Source organism: Onychostoma macrolepis, chromosome 03 (genome assembly GCF_012432095.1).
Source record: "Onychostoma macrolepis isolate SWU-2019 chromosome 03, ASM1243209v1, whole genome shotgun sequence".
In the NCBI taxonomy this organism is placed as follows: domain Eukaryota; kingdom Metazoa; phylum Chordata; class Actinopteri; order Cypriniformes; family Cyprinidae; genus Onychostoma; species Onychostoma macrolepis.
Window position 1 is genome coordinate 19,865 of NC_081157.1, and position 23,707 is coordinate 43,571.

Below are 23,707 nucleotides of genomic sequence, written 5' to 3' on the forward strand. Positions count from 1 at the left end.
TCTGGGAAACACAGGTAGACCACTTCCCAGGAATCCTCCACTGCCAGCTGTTTAGTCAAGTCACCTTTATTTATATAGTGCTTTAACAAGATTGTGTCAAAGCAGCTTTACAGTATTAAATAGGAAAATAGTTTGTCAATAATGCAAAAGCATTATGTTCCCGGTTCCGGTTGATCTAATTAATGCAGCCTAACAATCCTTTAACAGATTTGAATAATAGAAGCGTATTAGTGTGTTATGTGTAAGCCAGGCTAAAGAGATGTGTCTTTAATCTAGATTTAAACTGACAGAGTGTGTCTGCCTCCCGAACAGTGTTAGGTAGACTGTTCCAGAGTTTGGGAGCTAAATAGGAAACTGTAAGAAACGCTGTGTTAATGCTTAACTACCCTTAAAATAAGTGTTAGCTTAAGGACCTTTATGAGAGCTGGACTTTTAGCGACTGTAGCAAAATTTGAGTAAAGTTTGATCAAAGAGTATTTACAGTATATTCTTGCTAAAGACATAAAAACAACAACAACTAAGCCCACATAAAAGTCATTTTGGTGCAAAACATGTTTTATTGCCTTAATACTCATAGTAGACAATATCCTTAAACAGAGGATATTCCTTTCATCACACATCAACATAAAGAAAAAAATCCAAAAAAGAAAGACAGTACTTGTTCATTTATCAAAATAATGTAACGTTTGAGCAGTTACTTTACAGTGATATAAAAAGAGCAAGGTTAAAAAGCATAACAATTGAGCACTATAAAGAATACTTAATGATACTAAGACTAGGTTCACACTGCAGGCTAAAGTGGCCCATATCTGACTTTTTGCCCAAATGTGACCCATATCTGATTTTCTTATGACAGTCTGAACAGCACAAATCCCGATTTTTTCGAATCAGGCCCAGGCCACTTTCATATGTGGTCCTAAATCAGATACATATCTGATGTTTCGCAATGCGACTTCAGTCTGAACGGCCATGTCGCATTTCATGCGATTTGTACGTCATTGACATGACTTTACAGACTGTGGTTATGAGTTAATTAATCACATGTCAACATGAATAGTGTTGAAAAGAGCTTAAATTTACTGACATTGATAGAATATTTGCAAATGTAAAAAGTGCATTAGAATATCTGTAATTTATTTTAATCAGTTTAAGCAACCAGTTTAATTACATTTGCAAGCATTCAAATGCACACTAATAAATAAGCTGTTAATCGGTGTATAACATCTGTTAAAATCATTTGTATATTGTTATAAAGTGCATGATCATATACTGTATAATTTGAAAGCTTATTAACATTTGTAAGCATTTTATGTTAATTAATGATCTATTAATCATTATGTGATGTTCACTAGGTGCCCTAGGAATCATTCCCACCTTCCTCCCTTAACAATGACCAGTGATCAAATCTGTCAAATCGGTAATGTGTAAGTAAATTAGTTATGAAAATGTTTGTGAAAACGATTGCAAAGGGGGTTACATGTGAGGATTTTCTGTAAAAACAATGAAATACACATTGTTTTCAGTGAGATTATAGTAGTTATGAATTCAGAGTTCTGTAAAAGCAGTGCACTACGACTGTCAACACATTTCACTGTATAGAACAGGATCGAGATGCAGGCCTCGGTCTCGGTCTGCTGTTAATTGCATCCATCTGCTGTCTGTGCTGTTGCCTCAGCACTTCCATGTTCTGTGCATTTCTTTGCTCCTGATCTGCTATCATCTTTGCGAACTCTCTGGACTTCCTATCCTCTACCTCTTTATTCTTCCTCTTTAACTCCTCTATCTCGCTGGCCATTTTGTTAGCTTTCTCTTGAAAGCCCTTATCCAGCAGGGCAGTCTGTTCCCTCAGCTTACTGTCCATGGCGCGCTCCGTCTCCTGCTGCTGGACGAACATATCCTTTTCCATCATCTGTATGACCTGTCTCACCCTCTCCTCATTATTCTGTTCTTCAATCTTCATCTTCTCCTCCAGCTGACGCTGCCTCTCTTCCTGGGCCTTAATCTCCTGTTCCAGAAGGACTGCCCTCTCTCTCTCCTCTGGTCAGCCAAAAAAGAATCGGTTAAAGAAACAGACATACTGGAAGTTCAATGAAGGAGACAAATCTAACAACATCCTCCCTTCTTGTTTGACACACTGAAAACATAAGCATTCAAAATGGCTGTAGATGTGTAGATGTGAATGAGATTGCATCCATCCCTTACTCTAAATTCCCTTACACCACCGTTTCATTTACCCTACCCCTTACTGTACAACTGGGTTGATTCTATTCATATTATCATGTTTAGGGCTAACTGTGTCTACTTTGTTGAAAACACAGCTCTTACCACAAATCCTTCTTTCATTTTCGGTTAGTTTGTCATCAGCCTGCAGAATGGCTGTGGTAACTGCAACCTTTTGCTGTAGAAATTTCTCCAACACCTCGGCAATCTATGAAGAAACACAGAAAGAGTAAACCTGATGGTAAAATTTTTTATATCTGAAGAAGCTTAGTGCTATTGCTTCAATATTTCTTCAGTTATTTCACTTTAATGGCAATGAAAAAACCTATTCATTGCCATTAAAGGGAAAAGTGAAATTACTGAACCTAGGAGACTGATAAAAATGCTAATTTTAGAAGAATTTCAGATGGCACTTAGGCTTTTGCATCTGAAGTCTTCATATGCACACACACAACAGTTCTTTCCAATATTGTAACTCCAAACGTTTCACTGGTTGTATCATTCCGCTTGCAGTACTTCTCACAGAGAGTGTCATGACGGATGCCCAAATCCACTGTAAGTTTATGGAAGGTAGTTTTAAGAGTTTTTTTTAGGCGAGAATGTAGTTGTTTAGACTTCAAATATGTGGTTTGTTAATAAACCACGTTAATAACGTCTATTTGAAAATTTGCTTCGATGTTTTCGGAGCTGTGAGCTCCAGATGGTCTGCGGCTGTTCTGCGCTCATGAACCCGCAGAGAGAGCGCCTCACCTCAGCCAGATCTTCTAGAATTTGCCATTGGCTTTGATATCTCTACTATAGTGGTTGAACATGAGATATAATCCATTTTGGGTAAATCTAACGGGTCTCATTAATCTATTATTTGTTCCAGAGCAAATGGTTTTGGCTGAGGGCAAAATCTCATCACATTCCATTTTATGTAACTTAAATTCTGTATTTAAGAGCGCTGCCTTTGTACTTTTGACTGAATTGCCTAGGAACTTTTATGATTGTTGTTGTTGTTGTGTTTATTAAACATTATTATTCAATAAATAATATTTCATATACATAATAGTATTTAGTATTGGGAAACAGTGCATCTCTGTGACGGTGATTTTAATGACATTGTTCTGCCATTAGATGGCAACAAGAGAATGTTCTTACGAGTCAGTAGACTTTTATATTGAATGAGACTGAAACGCGGTTGTAACCAAGGAAGTTCTTTTCACTTTTACACAACAGCATGTAAGACACAGGCAACAAATTCACTGAGCAACATGGTCATCGGAAAATTACCCTTAACAGATGAAAGTATAGTACAACAAAGATATCTCTTTCCTCAGCGGACATGCAAACTAATGCTTTTTTGTGAATATGAGATTAATCTGAAGAATGAATGCTGTATCAGATTCAGTTAATCACACTCACTCACTCTCTCTCATAATACTCTATTACACATAATACACTGCTTTTACAGTAATACAATGAGCTTTCAATGAAGCAACTCAACCTTCCTTCGTTACTAGTTCTAAAGTGACGTTTTGGAATTAGTAACAGAGGCTTGGCATCAGCTGTTTAACTGTCAACTTGATTTGAATCCGTGGCGGAAGGAAGTCGTTCTGCACAAAAGAGGGCTTTTAAAGACACCCTGTTGTTGTTTCTTATGCCGAGTTCACACTGCATGATTTTCAAACTCGTCGGATCGCTGTTGTTTTCACACTGCGTGACTATCTGGGGTAGCATTCAGTCGCTGCTGTGTTCACATTGCACGATGGATCGGCGACAGGGGCTTTCACACTGCAGGACTTAACAATAGGAAGAATCGCCGACAACTCTGTCTGATCCACAAACTATGTTTCACAACAAAACACACGCGAGAAGTGATAAGGAAATAATGCGAGAAGCTGTGTGCGTTGTTCTCGAGCGAGACTGGAAGTATTAAAAAAATATAGCCTGCAAATTGTCTGTGCGCTGATTTCCAGCTACAAAAACAAAAACAGATTGCAGGAGGGAGATGCAGGGAAGGGATTGTGTTCTGCAAAGAGTGGTAAATAATAATTAATGCAGTAACTGTTATGCTGATGTTGCAGCTGGTCAAGCATTTGTGCTCGTTTCTGTATGATATAATTGTACATATTAAAATACTGGTCTATAACTTCTCACTGAACTTCCCTCTGCCCTGTATCTTTGTCTCTCATTGGCTGAAGGCCATCGTGATGTAGTTTTCAGTCAGAAATCATTGAACACAGCAGGATTGTGAATCGCCGACAGCTCCAGATATTTAGCATGCCATATATCTCACGGGCGTCGGCGACGTGTCGGCGATTCTCTCAGATCGCGTCTTTGGTAATTCACACTGCGCGATTGTCACTCGCGTGAACAAGCTCCGATTTGCCTCCGATGTCGGGCATTTGTCAGCGATTTATCAAAACCTGTCGGCGAGTGAAAAATCGGGCTAAAATCGTGCAGTGTGAACTCGGCATTATGTATTTACACACTCGTGCCATTGAACTGCTGTATAAACGCAACATCACACAAGTAGACTTGAGATATCAGCTGTATATCAGCACGCAGTGATTACCTATGGCCGAATCACAGCTGTGCCGATATACAGCCATATCTCACGGCTAGGAGTGTGATATTGCTCATATCATAATAATATTAATAATAATAGCATTGTTCTATGTTAATAATGTAACATTTATCACCTTGACTTCTTGACAGGCCAGTGTATTGTACTGATTCACAATGTCCTCCAGGTCCTGGCAGAAGAGATCGTACCCACCAGCTTTGGCATAAAATCCTTGATTGATCCTCTCTGTCATTGGTTCAGAGAGAACTGATAGAAGACTTTCACATTTTGCCTCGGAGGCCTTCTCATTGTCCCAGAGATACCGGTCAAACTGATGACTGATGGCTTCCTAAAACAGCACAACAAAACAGGAAGGATTCTTAATGCTCATTTTTCCAGTTTTCTGTACACTTTATTTCAATCCATCTAGTTATTTAGCAGATGCTTTTTTTCAAAGCAATCCAATCCCAACCATTGAGAATAAGGGACTGAGTGTCTTGCTTGAGGTCACTTTGACATATAGCCAGAATACACCAGCAATCTTTTGACTCTCAGACCATTTCTCTACCCCTGAGCCACTGTCCCTCTACAAGAATACCAAAGTGCATTTATCTGTGCTATAAACCATTACAATAATAAATTAAAATAATATGATAAGATGTTATGATCAGATGCAAGTTGGCATTTGTATTGCGATGCATCATTTCTAACATATTTGCATCTGCAAAAAACTATTTATTTATATATAATTACTAGTTGATTCGCTATACTTTTATTGTTTAGGGAGTGACCAATAATCTGTGACCAATATTTTATATGTAGATTGAGTTCTCCTCTCTAAACTGTTTCTCAAGCGCCTTCTCTCATCACTGCTGCTGTGTGAATATGACGCATCACAAGAACACAGAGACCCGAAGAAAAGCGGAGATTAAAGTCCTTAATGTCGATCACGGATCAAATCGATCCAGCGAATATATCCGTGCTGTTTAATGCATTTGAGACTGTCAACTGACAAATCACAGGTACTGTATATTTTTCATTTGTAAATGTCATATGCGTAATTAAAAATGCAGGTGAAAAATCAATAAGGAAAATTCCTTAATATTAACAAAGTAGATTGTGTCCTAGATTGTGTAGCACACTAACTAACTAGCCTACTAATAGACTGCTCAAAACTATAATTGTTCAGAATGTGTAGTTTTACTAGTTTATTAGCTAATAAAAAAATAATGTATTATGTGTAATTACAAAATAATTGTAATGTTCAAAACTGTGTAAGTGTAACAGTTATTTATATTTTAATATTATATAATGTATTTATATTATTTTACAAACAAATCTAAATAATATTTTTCCTGAGATTTGATGTAGTGACACATTTTTGCGTCGTAATTACGCATCATGCAATGACATCACAACGTCATTTAGCAATACCTCAATCTTCCTTAGCAACTTCCCCTGAAAATTAGTTGGCAACACTGCACGCTGGCTGTTGAGTGAACGTGCTCAGGAAAGTTGGACCAGGCGCCGGATCAGAGGTAAATAATTATATAAATACTGTTTATATAACGATTATTTTGTGTCTTAGGACCTCAATGTATCGTCATGAGCCGCAGGGTTTAATTTGGTTTTGTCTGTGTATGTTTTTTTTTTTCTCTCAAAGCCGTGAGTCCCATTGACTGACAGACTGCAACGGTTTGAGTTAAAAAATCTTTGTTTGTGTTCTACTGAAGAAACAAAGTCACCTACATCGTGGATGCCCCGGGGGTAAGCAGATAAACATCAAATCTTAATTTTTGAGTGAACTATCCCTTTAACTTCTCACATGACATTTAAAACCATTGTATGCATTTGTTAATTAAAGTTCATTGGATTGTTATTAAACAATCTGTCTTTGAATTAACTTTGTAGCCCAAGTTGTTATTGGAGTCCTAGCTGTGAGTTTCATGTCGTTTTCCAAAAAGTGAGTTAAAACCATCTATTGTTGTAATCTGGCACGTCCACTCCCACCTACCTCTAAAGATGTCAAGTACTTCCCATCACTGTCCTTGAAGGAGCGTTTCATGAAGGTCTGTGTTGCCATGAGACTGAAGCATTGGTGTTCTGAGGTGATTTCATTCAGTTCCAGAGGAAAGGAGTTCTTCAGCTTCTCCATTCCACTCTGGTACACCTCAAGCCCCTCCTGAAATGCAGCCTCGTTCTCAATCGTTGCCATGGCGATCACAGCATTCTCCAGACACGGCACGGCTCCACTAGAGATCGTGTCTACGTATGTTTTTACAAGATGACCCAGAACTGTAGGAAAGCAGAGGAGTCAAACACAAGTAAGGTAAAAAGAAATGGATGCTACGACAGGCAGTCCTATCAGCTTCAGTTTTGAAACGGTGCTTTTCAAGCTTTATGTCATTAAGTTGTTGATGAATAAAGATGCAAAGACAGAAAACATTAAGAGCATAATTCACTCGAAAAACGATGACTGTTTTGGGTTAAACCATTTTGGTTACTGTATTGACTTCCATTTGTATGTTCAAAAAACTACAGACAGTTCTCAGAATAAATTCTTCTGTTTTCCACGAAAGAAAGAATGACAGGATTGGAATGAAATGAGGGTGTGTAAATGATGACTGAACTTTCATTTTCTGGTGAACTTTAAGAGACTGTCTTGCTAGTGTTGTGGCTACAGAAACATTACTAAAATTAAATGGTGACCAATACAGTAGTTGTTGAAAAGCTTGTGGTACCTGAACTGTGGTTACTATCAATATTGAATGCATTAGCCAGCCATGCAGTATGTTTAACCACCAACACATCACATAAAGTGAATTTCTAGTATCTCCCCAATTAAACCATTTAGATGTAACATCTGCTTATGATCCTTGATGGTCGTTGGGACTTTATGTCTTAAGGGACCCTTTTAGCCTTTTGACTTTTGCATATAAATTACTGACCTGGCCTCAGCGTTTACATTTATATGGGTACTAAATTGCAGATGGTCTTTATCACTATCAAAAGGATGCAAAAGGATCGACTAAGTGTCCTTATCAAGCTTCAAACACATTCCACAGAAGGGGGAGTGACCCCCCGGACCAGACTAGTCTGTCTCCACGATTTCAAATACACATCACACACACACCTAAAGACATTTTCTCTATTTAGGCCATAATTAAGCAGTTATAAATGTATCTGGTGTATGCATGTGTTGTTTGTATGTTTCCTTATTATATTAGCCTAGTTACCACTCGTTATTCGTATTAGTAAGCTCTAAACACTCATATTCAGAGGTATGAAGGTATCTCTGGTTTAATACCTTTCAGATGTCTCTTTCTTGATATCAAAATGATCTGCTCTTTATTCCTCACACAATGATGTACACTATGTGATCGTGAAATGCATCACACTATTTTTACAGTACTGTGGGGAAAATTACACCAGTCTCCAGATCAGTCGTAAAACATGCAAATGAGGTGTCAAGTGGGACAAAGAACATTTTCCCGCTGAAACTATGAGCCTTGTTATTGGTCAAACTAACCAAAATGGGTGTTACAGGGAAAACAGATAAAACTTCTCCCACACCGAAAAGGCAAGGTCTTCTTTTTACTTTCGGTGCCCTGGAGACACACTTATCACCTTGGAAACCTCACGACTCCCCTTCCGGGGGGAGTCCGATCTTCTGGAAGTTTTAAACTCAGTAACTTTGTCAACTCACTTCGGACTAACCAACCCATGGCTGGAATGACGAAGCTTTCACTCCTAAAGGAATCCATCAGGAATCTACGCACCAGGATGCTTTACTCAGCTCCCACAAAACCCATGCAAGTAACCGCTTGTTAACTATCTAGATGCGCTTCTAGGCTTCGACCCCTTTTAATTAAGGTGATGTGATTATCTGATGGTTTGTAACAGGTTGTAGTCAGCTGATGTTAAAATCCTGCCATACTCTCTCTTGCGCGCGAGCGCTCCCTCAATCTCTCTCCCTCTCTCTCTTCTCTCTGTCTCTCTCCATGCCTTCCTTGCGTTGGCATCCATGTTTAACGTGTGTATGTCTGTGTCTAGTTCTATGTTACATGTTCCCCTGTAGTGTAGTTTAATAAACATCCATATGTATTCACACTTGGTTGTCTGTGTCTGCTGCTCTCAGAACGAGGTCACTTTAACGTCCGGTCTTGCTACAATGCTCGGAGCAATGTTTCAGTAAGGAAATTATTTGTCGTGACCAGAGGAATAATTTTCCTTAGAGTCAATAGAAGGGTCCGTACTGAGGACGAACTAATCATTTTATTGTACTATTAATACTACAGCTAATTCCTGAAGATGGATATATAATTGATAACCCGTTATGATTAATTATGTTCATCTCATAAAGCAAATATGCTACATAGATTTGGGCGATATGACCAAAATCTTACACCATGACACCATGAAGTAATTTCCCATCACAGTAATGCCTGAAATTAGTTTTCTTTCTTTACCAAGACGTTACTTAAAGCCATATATAACTCACACACACACACACACACACATATATATATATATATATAAGCCATATATAACTCACAATTAAAGCTTCTCTCTATTTTTCTCTGATATCAGTATTTTCATTTAGTCCTGGCACTGATTTATATGCCAGACAAAGTAAGAAATACAGTATGGCCAAATTTTAAATGGTGGACCATTTATATAATCAACATAAATCATATCGTCCAGCTGTAAAACTGCTCAAAGTTAAAGCATTAAGGCATTACAGACATGCCAATATTACTTTCTATACAGCGGTTTTGAAACAATTATGTGTATTGTGAGAAGGGCTATGAAAATTAATTTGATCACTTGGATTAGCCACTGTCTACATGAACCTATGAGTTACCTCTACCGGTGACCGTGTACCCATCTTTCAGATTCTTCACTTGGCTCTGGTCAAAGATAAACTGGCAGAAACGATCCGTGACCTCCAAGAATCGTTTTGAAATCTCAGCTGGGTCCAATGTCTCCAGATAAGAGACATTGTCTGGATTGGTTGGGAATGGGAAGGTGAAACATTTCCGAGATGGGAAGTATTTGCGAATGCACTCTCTTGGAAGGTTGTAATTGTTCACATGAATCGAGTTACCTTCAAAAGAAAAACAGAAAGCTGTCCTTCAGTCAAAATAGCCTTCACAGTGCACATACTGAAAACTTTAACATCAAATAAACTGCTAGCTTGTTAACATGTTAATGATAAATGATCTTGGCTGTCATTGTAGATAAACACAGAAAGCTAAAATCATTGGCTGGAAGTGGCTAGAAAGCTTTTGTTTGCTAACAGAATGACAAAGCACATGTTGATAATCCAGCCGCGCAGTTTGACAAAGCTGGTAATAAAAAATGACCTAGTTTGAGCTTCAGAGCAAACTCTAGGTATTCATCCTCTGTTGTGTCTTTCCCATCGATGTTTAGCTGCAGAGTGAAGTCCCTCACAGCCCAGATGAAACTGGGGAAGAACTTGACAAACTCTCCGTCATCTACAACTTCATCAGGTGACTTGATCTTGATGTACTCTGTCAGCTCAGTCACATATCTGTTCAGTGTGAGTCAAAGGATTGTTGAACATTCACCGCAACGCATAAAAGCAGTAATGTAACCTGAGAAGAGCTGTACCAGAGCAATTCTAGCTAACGGCTAATTTCCCAAATGGACAAAAGACATCTATAATTTGGAGGTTGCTTTACATGGAGTCTTTGTCATTTAAATACTCTGCAAGCTCTCATATTAAACAAACTTCAAACTAAAAATGAAATATAAATTCTGATCAGAAGGATACTGCAGTTCCTCTATAGCCCTGTTGTCAATAGTTCCTCGACTGTTCAGGACTAGAGTGCTGCTCAGAAGGACAGCCAAAGAGAAGATCCTGGTGTCATGCTTTGAGTCGCCCTGAGACAGACAAGATACAACGACATGAGACCACAGTCCATAACAGACACACAATTCCTGATACTGCATGATCAGTGACTGCAAGATTGGTGTACAGTGTGATATTTGTTCGGTTTGGGTCGGTCACTACAAAAAGTAAACAAGCATACAGAACTTTGTCCATTCAAACAGGCCACTAGGCCTGAACGACTGACCAACCGTCAGACAGAAAGACACACAGATAATATATTATGGAAATAAATTATCTTTAGTTTGTCACCTTGTCCACGTCCCCGAGTCCCTCGGTGTCCAGCAGCACCAGAGTGGTTTCTGCTTTAGTGGGGTGAGGCACGCACCACATCCAGATGCCCTTCGTCTTGGACTCGATTGTGCTGCCCAGTGCAAACCCTGATAATCACACACCAGAATGACTAACATGCGTTCATTTGAAGGGCACGAGCGTTTGGATGCTGCTGACCTGTTTGCTGCCCTGCCAGTCGGTTCATCAGGTAGGACTTCCCGGTGCGGTAGAGACCCACCACGGCCACCACCACCACGGGCTGCTGGATCTGCTCCAGAACCTGCAACGCTGACTGCTGGACACACAGCTTCCCATCAGACGCCGTGTCAATCAAGCACACTGGTTTGTCCATGGCCACTGGAGACCCGAGCACATTTCACTTCCTTTAATCAACCGCATTGAGAAACGCTCCAATAATCCTGCATTACACAGTACGGTAACCCCCCACATGAGGAGCATTTCCTCTTTCTGTTCGGGGAACTTTGTGTAAAATATTGCCTTTCACTTTCACAGCAAACTACACAAGCAGGCTGAGCAAGATAACTGCTGTCGGATTTCTTTGTGTCCGGCTGCAGTCTATAACCAGACTGGGTTTACTTGATGCTGGTTTCTACAAGTTAATCATGTCACATAAACAAAGTCCTTTGTGCTCTAACAAAACATGGCCAGAACATCTATCAAGACAAGTCAGGCTGTAGACACACACACACACACACACTCATTGAGTGCTAAAATGAAATCACCAACATGAAATCTCAACTACACACAGTCACACATTATCATCTGCTGGAGCAAAAACAAGCATGAAGACTGAGTGTAAAACACTGGACATTGTATTGTTTGCAGTTATAAGAGCAGCACAAGTGCTATAATGATCTGAATGAAGGAACGTCCCGTACCTGTTTGCTTTAGTTCACTCCAGTCTAACTTCAGTCTGAGTTGTCTACAGCTTCCTGATATTCTACCCATGTTTCTTAAACACACCTTCAGGTCCAGACTCTCGATGCTGATTGGTCTAGAGTGAGTTAGGGGACGTTCCTGGGCTCTCAGTATGTCTCTGGTTATTCTCTGTGGCTGATTTGAGCTCCTCCTGTTGACTGAGCAATGTGCAGTTTCACTCTTAGTTTCACTTTCAAAATCAGCAACCGCATACTGGAAAACATGTGACCAGGCTGCTGCTGGTGGTGCCCCATCTCCACCAAATATTATGAAAGTAAAAAAAAAAAAAAAAAATATATATATATATATATATATATAAACCTCAATGTCAGAACAGAATTTTTTAAACCATATACAGTATTAAGCTGTGATTTAAGGGGGCTTTAAATATGATAGCGTCTGGTGACACTGCAATGGCCTAAAGATTTTTAAAATATGACTGTATTTTACTGTACCGATCTGTTTTCATAGACATTTGCACATGGAACAGCATAATCAGCTGCTCTGTTCAGCTTTCTGCCCATTTCACGCAGTCTTTCTCGGCCACACCCCTTAATATATATTGTTTATCCACCTGTTATTAACCATCTTTCTAAAAAAAAAAAACATTTTCTCATGACTTCATGTGAATTTATTTGATAAAATTCCTCACCTGGAAACAGATGTCTTTAGCTATAACCCAGCAAACATGTTGTGTAAAAAAGTATGTTGTTACGATGTTGCCAGTTAGTCATCCTTTGCTCAGCGTGACATTACTTTATGGTGGTAAAGATCCATTTTTTAGAGTCTTGCCTAACGTTCCAGAAATGTGTTGTCAAAAGACGTCACTGACTGGGGTGAAGTGCATGGTGAGGACAATTCAAAACAGTTCACTTTAGTTTCAGTTTATTTATTTATTAAGCACTATTAAAACAGAGCGTTGACTCGTGAGACTCGTAAAAAATGCAAGTCATTTGGTTTGGGAGTTTATATGAATGTATCTCTGAGGGGGACTGGCTGTCTTTAGAAAAGCGTAGATGGTATTTTCTTCTCATCTTGCCTCTGTATACTGCATATTAAAGTAGTGTTCATAACCGCAGCGCTGCTTTGTTTACAACCAAGGAAACAATGTTTAATTGATGTTCAAGCGCCAACTGCTGACAGAGAGTGCATTTGCTTTCTAATTCAGCTCGTCTGCTGTTTCGCTTCGTGCAGATGTTTTACGTAGAATAGTTTCACAAAAATAAAGTCAGACCATTTTGTTTTTGCTTCAAATTTCGAAATTGTATGCAACCTCTGTTTGGATTGTGTTGTGTTTAAAATACAGCGGTTGCTTCTAATTTTAAATTGAAAAAGAGCACAGACAAAGCCTTAGTTTGTTTATATGAGATTTCTTTTATTGGTGTTATTTATTTGATTGGGGTTTGTTTTAAAATTTCAATTTAGTTTTGTTGTTTGACACATTTCAATTTTACAAAGAAATGTGCAGCATTTTGTCTGACAATAAATTGACACCTTTTCATTTCCAATTTATCTTAAAGTTTTTTTCTGAGAAAATCATATTGTGAAATCAGTATTTCAAAGCCTCAATTCCTAGCGGAAAGAACTGTTACTAATAAATAGAACAAAGACTTGAGACGTGACTTGGACTTGGACCTCAGAGACTTGTGAACATGTCTGGTCCACATGTACATGTTGCAATAAATGAAAAGAATCAACAAGATTTAAACAATCTTTTGCCAAAGTATCAGATGGGCAACAGACATGGATGTTAAATTCCTCCAAAATTAAAACTCCATTATACATGGGTAAAAGTCCACTCACAAAGTCAGCTAATTGCTGAATAAAGTCCTTGTTTGGTTTGGGAGGTCGATATATTAATGCACATACTATAGGTCCAGAGTGCATCATTATTTGAAGCAGCTGCTGTTCAATTTTGGGACAACTTGACCCCAAAGATCTAGTTAATTACAGACCGATCTCAAATCTCCCTTTTCTGTCAAAGATACTAGAAAAGGTAGTATCCTCACAATTATATTCCTTCCTAGAGAAAAATGATATCTGTGAGGAATTTCAGTCAGGGTTTAGATCGTATCATAGTACTGAGACTGCTCTCATTAGAGTTACAAATGACCTGCTTCTATCATCTGATCGTGGTTGTATCTCTTTATTAGTTCTACTGGATCTTAACGCTGCGTTCGACACTATCGACCACAACATTCTTTTGAATAGACTAGAAAACTTTGTTGGCATTAGTGGAAGTGCCTTAGCATGGTTCAAATCGTACTTATCTGACCGCCATCAGTTCGTAGCAGTGAATGAAGAGGTATCATATCGATCACAAGTGCAGTATGGAGTACCTCAAGGCTCAGTACTAGGGCCGTTACTTTTCACGCTTTATATGTTACCCTTGGGAGATATTATCAGGAGACATGATGTTAGCTTTCACTGTTATGCTTCCAGAAGTCATAGATCCTCTTTTGGCTATTATTAATTCATCATTGTCATTAGGATATGTCCCCAAAACCTTCAAATTGGCTGTTATTAAGCCTCTCATTAAAAAAACACAACTTGACCCCAAAGATCTAGTTAATTACAGACCGATCTCAAATCTCCCTTTTCTGTCAAAGATACTAGAAAAGGTAGTATCCTCACAATTATATTCCTTCCTAGAGAAAAATGATATCTGTGAGGAATTCCAGTCAGGATTTAGATCGTATCATAGTACTGAGACTGCTCTCATTAGAGTTACAAATGACCTGCTTCTATCATCTGATCGTGGTTGTATCTCTTTATTAGTTCTACTGGATCTTAGCGCTGCGTTCGACACTATCGACCACAACATTCTTTTGAATAGACTACAAAACTTTGTTGGCATTAGTGGAAGTGCTACATTTCAGCTTCATTAAACTGTCTGTGTGAATGGATCTAAATGCCACTTCAGCAGCTGCTGTTTCTTCTGCTGTGGAAAGATCAATTTTGTTAATCCTGATTGGTAACAGCGCTATAGTGTCTTATTATATTAAGTGAAATTATTAATAAAATGTAAGAATTTGATATGAAAGATGATGCATGCATTTAATACGGTTAGGGAACAATGCCCTTTAAATAGACAAAATATGACCTGGAAATCAATTTAAATACATTTTAGTATGCAGTAACTTTAGTCATGTAATTTCCCAGCAACTAAATTTTGGCCGGTGAAAATGCTGAGTGGCTAGTAATTTTGGAAAACCACTAGCCGCAGTGGCTGGTGAGCAAAAAGAGTTAATGTCAAGCCCTGCTTAATCAATCAATCCACCACTATTCTGATGATTTTTTAGAAAAGTTAAAGGACAACCCCTCAGATATTTCTCCGTTAAAACGCTTGCCTGACCGGAGAGAGCAAAGAGCTGCTGGGAGGAATTAAGTTTTGATATATTGTTTACAGTAAGAAATTGACAAAATATCTTCATGGAACATGATCTTTACTTAATATCCTAATGATTTTTGGCATAAAAGAAAAATCTATAATTTTGACCCATACAATGCTTTTGTGCTCCAGGGTCACATATAATTAACAGACCAGAAATAATAGAAATATTATTATTAAGCAAATGAAACACAGAAAAGCAAATCAAATGTCTAACGCCAAAAATAAAATAACTTGACTGCGGACCCCATGGTTTGTTCAGGTATATTTAGTTATTCAGTTTATTGACAAACTGCATTGATCAGTAACCCATGTAGATTATTCAACAAATTTTCTTTTGAAAACAAATTACGGTGCGTCAAAAAAAACAATAATCAACTGCGTATGGAAATCACTGTCTAAATTAAAACAAATATGATTTTGATTTTAGAGCTCAATATACTGCTTAAAAATAAAACAAAAAAACACCATGAGGTTGTCTTGAACCTAAAATTGAGTTAAACTACCACAGATTTCTAGACAGGAAAAGCAGCATATTCACCTTCTCCGGGGTTAAAGCATTACGGAATGGAGCTTGTGGGGGTTTTTCCCAGCCTTTCCAAGGAGACCACTCAATGTGATTTTTGTTCTTTAAACTAAAAAGAAACATTTCTCAGTTTGTTTATCTCACTTCAATTTTATTGCTGCAGTGCAAAATGGGATTGTCAAGCAGACAAACTGACCAACACTTTCATGAAAATCTGTCATAAATGTTGTGTGCACCTGGCAAACTCAATTATTTGTATTACAGTCTAGTCTAGTCCACCTTAATTAAATGCAAACAGGCCTGTCACACTACTACAGGTATTTTGAACAATGTCATTTGAACTTGTACAAAAAAGTTGTGCAGACCCTTCAGCAATTGGGGCTTTTGAAAGTAAATTACTGTTAAATTTAAAATAAATAAAACAGTCTTACATTCGATTTAAATGCGGACGGGGCTTTCCTGATAACTTACCGTGATTTAAATGATTTAAATGCGGAGAAGCCGAATATTCACCAGAAGAGACGGACGGCAGCTCGTAAGTGTTGCGATACTTAGTCATAGATCTGTTGTTTAAATTATTTACCTGCTGTTGGGAAGGAATACTTTCGTTTCCCTTCTATTTCTATTCTGCATTTTCGTTGAGGTTTCGTTGTTTGATTGCACTTTCTGTTAATTATAATAATTTGCACCTCGGCTAAGAAGGAACCTGGATCATTTTCAGTGCTCCTTGCTAGCGAAGTGTTAGTTTCGTCTTGAGTTATTTGCACAAGGCTATTGGCTGGGCCAATCAGAAGCCGACCACAGCGACTGTAAAAGTATTTAAACTGCCTGTTCGCTATTACAAGTCGGGAGAAGCGAATATTCACCAGAAGAGACGGACGGCAGCTCGTAAGTGTTGCGATACTTAGTCATAGATCTGTTGTTTAAATTATTTACCTGCTGTTGGGAAGGAATACTTTCGTTTCCTTCTATTTCTATTCTGCATTTTCGTTGAGGTTTCGTTGTTTGATTGCACTTTCTGTTAATTATAATAATTTGCACCTCGGCTAAGAAGGAACCTGGATCATTTTCAGTGCTCCTTGCTAGCGAAGTGTTAGTTTCGTCTTGAGTTATTTGCACAAGGCTATTGGCTGGGCCAATCAGAAGCCGGCCACAGCTGTTTTCACGGTAGTGTGTTAGGCTGTATTTATCAGAGGTCCGGCGCTGACGCGGAAGCATCAGCGAAGCGTTCAGCCTCCTCGTGTGAAGACAGACGAGGGTAAAGACCATCGACTTTTCCTGCGCGACTTTAACCGAGCAACGACTCCGGCGACACACTTAAGTATCTTTTCTTTTTCCCCTTCCCTTACACACTCTCCGTTTCCATCCTCTTTCCTGCCACCTCTATCATGTGTTTCCAAACTATTCCGGTTCTCTCTCAACCACGCTCTAACGTCCCACGCAGACGGCAACGTAATCCTGCTAACCTGCGCCTTATCTCTACCTCCTTCACTACACCTCTTTCCTTCTCTGTGGGTCTCTGGAATTGTCAGTCAGCTGTCAACAAAGCTGACTTCATTTCTGCTTTTTCTTTAAAATCACGCTCAGCATCTTGGGCTTGACTGAGACCTGGATTCGTCCAGAAGACTCAGCAACCCCAGCTGCTCTCTCTACTAATCTCTCTTTCTCTCACACCCCGGCAAGTTGGCGGGGTGGAGGCACTGGTCTGCTCATTTCTAACAATTGGAAATACTCAACCCGCTCTTCCCTATGCAATTACAACTCATTTGAATCTCATGCCATTACTGTATCAGCTCGATAAAACTCCAGATCGTGGTCATTTACCGTCCCCCTAGCCAAATTCTAGCCACCTTCCTAGAGGAGCTGGACGGGCTGCTGTCCTCTTTCGTGGAGGATGGCACTCCACTCCTAGTCTTTGGTGATTTCAACATTCACCTAGACAAGCCTTATGCTACAGACTTCCATGCACTCCTAGCTTCGTTTGATCTCAAACGCCTTACCACTACTAGCACGCACAAATCAGGCAACCAACTTGACTTAATTTACACACGCAATTGTACTGCAGATAACATTCTGGTACAACCGCTACATACTTCGGACCATTTCTTCATTACATTTACATTACACTTTGCTTCTCCTGTGCCACCAACCCCCCTACCAGTTACTTTTAGACGAAACCTCGCTCCCTTTCTCCTTCCCATCTTTCCTCTGTGGTATCCTCCTCTCTTCCTTCACCCACCCATTTCTCATCTCTGGATGTAAACGCAGCTACTGAGACTTTATGCTCTACCTTAACCTCTTGTCTAGACGACATTTGTCCTCTCTCCTCTAGGCCCGCACGGGCTGCTCCTTCCAACCCCTGGTTATCCGAGGTTCTTCGTGAACATCGGACTACACTCAAGCGGCAGAGAGAAAATGGCGCAAATCAAACGATCTGTCGGACCTCAGTAGGTACCAGTCTATGCTCACATCCTTCTCTGCTAAAGTCCACACTGCCAAATCCTCACATTTCCGCAACAAGATCGACAGCGCTCCAGACATGCGTAATCTCTTCAGAACATTTAATTCCCTCCTCTGTCCCCTCCACCTCCTCCCTCCACCTCTATTACAGCTGATGACTTTGCCACTTTCTTTACAGACAAAACTAGATCAATCAGTGGTCAGTTTTCACCTCCACGCACACAGGACCCTCACCCTACCACATCCACTGCTAAAACTCCCATCTTTTCTTTCTGTCCACTCACTGAAGCTGAAGTATCCAAGCTTCTCCTCTCCAACCATCCTACAACATGTCCTCTTGACCCAATCCCCTCACACCTTCTCCAAGCAATCTCACCCACACTCTTACCTGCACTCACACACATCATCAACACATCCCTACTCACAGGTAACTTCCCCATTGCGTTCAAGCAGGCTCGGGTAACCCCACTGCTCAAAAAACCTACATTAAACACTTCTCTTATAGAAAACTACAGACCTGTCTCTCTCCTTCCGTTCATAGCGAAAACACTTGAACGAGTTGTCTTCAACCAAGTCTCACTGTTTCTTTCACAGAACGACAAACTGGATGCTAAACAGTCAGGTTTCAGGAGGGGCCATTCAACTGAGACTGCGCTTCTCTCGGTCACTGAAGCCCTGCGAATTGCAAAAGCCCATTCCAAATCATCAGTCCTCATTCTGCTGGACCTATCTGCCGCTTTTGACACTGTCAATCATCAGATACTCCTGTCCACCCTCTCATCACTGGGCATCTCTGGCATTCCACTTCGCTGGTTTGAATCCTATCTCACTGGTAGGTCTTTCAGGGTGGCCTGGGAGGTGAGGTATCCAAAGCACATACACTGGTCACTGGGGTTCCTCAGGGATCAGTTCTTGGACCCTCCTCTTCTCCACATACACTACATCACTGGGTCCCATCATACAGGCACATGGATTCTCATACCATTGCTACGCTGATGACACACAGCTCTACCTCTCTTTTCAACCAGATGATCCAACGGTAACTGCAAGGATCTCAGGTTGCCTGGCGGACATCTCGGCATGGATGAAAGAACATCACCTGCAGCTCAACCTGGCAAAGACTGAGCTTCTTGTCCTCCCTGCCACTCCGACTCTACAGCATGACTTCACGATCCAGTTAGGTTCATCAACAATAACCCCATCAACTTCGGTCAGAAATCTTGGTGTAATCTTTGATGATCAGCTGACCTTCAAAGACCACATTACAAAACTGCTCGATCTTGCAGGTTTGCACTATATAACATCAGAAAGATCAGGCCCTTTCTGACAGAGCATGCTGCACAACTTCTTGTCCAGGCCCTTGTCATTTCTAGGCTGGACTATTGCAATGCTCTTCTGGCTGGACTTCCGTCTAATACAGTCAAACCTCTACAAATGATTCAGAATGCAGCGGCACGACTGGTCTTCAACGAGCCCAAAAGAGCCCATGTTACACCTCTCTTTATCTCCCTGCACTGGCTACCAATCACGGCTCGCATCAAGTTCAAGACACTGATGCTTGCATATAGAACAACCACTGGCTCAGCACCCGTTTACTTGCACTCTCTATTAACAAACTACATCCCTCCAGAAATCTGAGATCTGCTAGTGAGCGGCGCCTCGTGATACCATCACAGAGGCGCAAAATCACTCTAGATCATTCTCATTCACCATTCCTGGCTGGTGGAACGATCTTCCCACCTCTATCCGGAATGCTGGATCCCTGTCAATCTTCAAGCAACAACTGAAAACTCATCTCTTTCGACAGCACTTGACTTCATCCTAAACTTAAAAAAAAAAAAAAAAAAAAAAAATTATCTTTACTTATTCCTTCCTTTGGTAGTTTGTATTTATTTGAACAATGTCTGAGACTTGGTGTTGCAAGCACTTCGTATGTCTGATTGCCTCTTCAAGATTAATCGCTCGATGTATTCCCCAATTGTAAGTCGCTTTGGATAAAAGCGTCTGCTAAATGACTAAATGTAAATGTAAATGTGATGCCGCCATCTTTATTTTCCTCACTTGCTGCATGCTGAAGGTGACCCAGCTGAACTCAACACTACCATCTAGTGGACTGTAAAGAAATTGATTTTATTATTCTACCAAATAGTATAATAAAAGATCAATACTTGGTCTCCGTGTATCGATACAGTATTGCCATGGAAAATATCGCGATACTATGCTGTATCGATCCCCCCCCACCCTTAGCGTCTAATTCCTCTAAAATGCCAGTCTTAAGACCCGAGACAAAAGTTTTAGGAAAAAATTTGTTTAGTTTTTTTTATTTTAAATTGTTTAGAACATTTAGAAGTTTAACGATATTTCATTCATAAGTTATGCTATGGACATCGGGACTCAATTTCTATAAAAAAAATAAAAAGACACGAATGAACATGCATAGGCAAAAACAACAGATGTTTTAAATCACCAATACATTTTTAGTTTAAGATTTTTTTTTTTTTTTTTTGTATAAAGATGATTCTCAACTATGTTATAACAGAATGATTCGATATACCTTTTTTCTTTATGCATAATGTGTGTAAAATGGCCATAAACGGGTTTTCTCATTATATACAATGTGTCTATAAACAAAATCTAATTGACATATTAATGTGTTTTTGGGGCAACATGTAATGAAAAAAGAAGTGTAATAATGGGAGTAATAATTGACAATATTTTCATAATAATATAGAATATTGAAATATAATTTCTTTCCCTATTCATTTGTTATGTCTCCCAAAATGCGTAATAAACATGCTTTTAGTCCCGGTGTCCTCATGTGAGGACATGTATGAAATCAAAGTCCTGTTTCGTAACAGAAAGTCAAATTTTGATTTTAAACCCCATAACATTTTCCTGAGATGTTGATTGATGACACACAGTTTAAAAAAAATTAGACAGATTTAAATGATAATTACAAAATGTTATCATGTTTCCATAAGAGTGTCACTAAATTAATTTCAGACATTTTGAAGACCAAGGAGAGGGAGTGGTCACGGTGAAACATCCAATCGTTTGGTATCTCTGAAGAGCCCTGAATGTGCTCCGTACAGACTTAAAACGGTGGCATGTATAGTCTCAGAGAAATTCACTGAAATATGATGTCCTCATATGAGGCCGCAGGGTCTTAAGAGGTTCATTTTTCTGCTTAGCTGTGTGTCATCGTCAGCGTCTGTTAAAGTGCGGCGTGTGTGTTCTAGCACTGGGGTGACCGACGAAACTGTAACACAATGTGTGCAAATAGATGAAGAAAACATTCAGAAAAACACAGAATGAATTTTGCTACCTTAATATGTTCATACAAGTATTCATTTAAAACGTAATTCTAATTCTGAAACTTTTCAGATAACGAGATCAAATTCAGTTCTGTCTGACATTAAAGTTTGTAACACACTGCAAAGTCAAATTTTTATGTCATTTGATCAAACACTGACATCATATTTTCTAGAAGAAATGATCGTTTCAGCATGTGAAGCAATTAAATGTTCTCTTTTGTTGGACGTCAGGTTTATAAACACTTCTCATTTAGTTTGGAGCGTGCTGCTTTTTCAGATGCACATTATAAGCGACTCAGAGATGAGCAATAGATGGCGGTAATGCACTGTTTTAGTATGATAGTTGCTCCATTTAAGATTACTCGTGCTAAACCAGAAGTTGAACCTTGGCTGAATGACACCACTCGTGCTGTAAGACAAGATGTGTGAAAACTTTTTACATTGTTTTGTTGACAAGATTGCAGCTGTTAGAGCACACATTTCACCTCCTTCTGTTGATCTGCTGTTTTTAACCAGTCTGTGTCTCTTTCTTTCCTGAGAGACATCGTAGCTAAAATGAAACCATCTGCCTGCTGCATAGATATCATTCCTTTTCATTTCTTAAAGAATGTTTTTGAAACCCTTGGACCTGAAATTCAGGAAATTATAAATAGTAGTCTTGCCTCAGGAGTTGTACCTCTAAGTTTTAAACATGCAATAGTGGAACCATTGATTAAGAAATCAAATTTGGATACTTCGATTCTTGATCATTTTACACCTATCTCAAAACTTCTGTTCCTTTCCAGAATATCAGAGAAGGTTGTTTTTACACAGTTGCAATCATTTTCAAGTCGACATGGTTTGCAGGAAGTGTCTCAGTCTGGTTTTAAATCACTCCACAGCACAGAAACGGCCCTGTTGAAAGTTTTTAAGGACCTGTTACTATCCACTGACTCAGGTGATCACGCTCCTGGATCTTACGGCTGCACTCAACCCTGTAGACCGTAACATCCTGATTTCTTGGTTGGAGCATTGTGTTGAAGTGGTTTACATCTTATTTGTCTGACAGAAATTTTGTGTCATCTAGAGCTGCAGCGAACGGTTATTTTATCTGTCGATGAATCTATAGATTCATTTTTAATTTTATCGATTCACTTTTATTAAATTATTTTCTTATAAAATACTTCAAATTTCCCAGTATGAAAATAAAGTGCAATAATTAAAACACAAACAAGACTCTTGGGCATCATTTACCATTAATTCCACATAAATTCTGCCTAGCATAAAAATAAATGATGAAGGCATTATGTATTTAAAGGAGCCAAGTCCAACAAATACTGCATAACAGAGTGCAAAGAATACCTGAAAGGTAACATGTTATTTAAAAAAGTCCAACATAAATACTGCCCAACATAAAAAGTGCACAAAAGGTTGGGGGCCCGTGTTACTAATTTCAGTAACTTCATTCAGTTAAAAAATAAAGAGGCAGGTAATCTAAGTCTGCATATCACTGTCAGTATTGTACCTCAGAAAGGATGAATGAAAGCATGTCTACATGCTCTGGAGTCAGGCTTGCTCTTTATTTATTCACGATGTTGCTGGCAACTGAGAACAAGTGTTCAGATGGGGTTGACGTCGCAGGCACACACAAGTAACACTTTGCAAGCATGGCTAAGGTGGGAAACCTTGCCTTATTTTCTTTCCACCATTTCAGCAGATTTTCATCCTTTGGGACAGCCTGCTCACCAAAGTACATGAATATCTCATTCCTCACAGCTTCTCTGGTAGTATCTTGATCTTGGAAGTGACTCAAGTGAGCAGTGTCTTTTTCACTGTTACTGGGCTCATCTGAATCTGAATCAAGAGACACTGTCTTCCTGTTCCTCAGATTGCTGAAGTGTGTGCTCCCTCTCTCTTCTTTTCTCTTGTAGGGCAAGAGCTTGAACCTTGAAGTGAACTTTTGAAATTTCCTCTGCTGGGAGGAATATAAGTTTGTGAAATCTGGGGTCAAGCGCTGCTGCAATGATGCAAACCTTTTCTCCATCATCACTGAATATAGTTTCCTGCTCCCATCTTGAAGTCATCTCCTGTGCATCAACAACTTGGAAAGCCTTGACAGCTGCAGTCTCAAATAATGTGC

General features: G+C 39.3%; 1 protein-coding gene and 1 long non-coding RNA gene across 4 annotated transcripts; one reads left to right on the forward strand and one right to left on the reverse strand.

Moving 5' to 3' along the window:
* Positions 1 to 46: 46 nt before the first annotated feature.
* On the reverse strand, positions 47 to 16,245 carry LOC131537803 (guanylate-binding protein 4-like). 3 transcript variants are annotated; one of them, XM_058771455.1, is made up of 11 exons: positions 15,830 to 16,245; positions 11,858 to 12,055; positions 11,136 to 11,315; positions 10,938 to 11,065; positions 10,569 to 10,678; positions 10,138 to 10,325; positions 9,636 to 9,878; positions 6,786 to 7,066; positions 4,908 to 5,120; positions 2,326 to 2,428; positions 47 to 2,037 (listed from the first exon to the last, which is right to left on the reverse strand). In XM_058771455.1, the coding sequence occupies exons 2-11, from the start codon at positions 11,925 to 11,927 to the stop codon at positions 1,589 to 1,591; spliced, it is 1,965 nt and encodes a 654-aa protein (XP_058627438.1). In that variant the 5' UTR covers positions 11,928 to 12,055; positions 15,830 to 16,245; the 3' UTR covers positions 47 to 1,588. The 3 variants fall into 3 exon arrangements, with proteins under 3 accessions (XP_058627438.1, XP_058627437.1, XP_058627439.1); XM_058771454.1 differs by lacking the exon at positions 15,830 to 16,245 and having other exon boundaries at positions 11,858 to 13,893; XM_058771456.1 differs by lacking the exon at positions 15,830 to 16,245 and having other exon boundaries at positions 11,136 to 11,341; positions 11,858 to 13,892.
* LOC131537805 (uncharacterized) lies at positions 5,154 to 6,821 on the forward strand. The gene is made up of 4 exons (XR_009270391.1): positions 5,154 to 5,793; positions 6,221 to 6,309; positions 6,435 to 6,538; positions 6,683 to 6,821. It is a non-coding gene; the product is annotated as an uncharacterized LOC131537805 (long non-coding RNA).
* Positions 16,246 to 23,707: the final 7,462 nt, after the last annotated feature.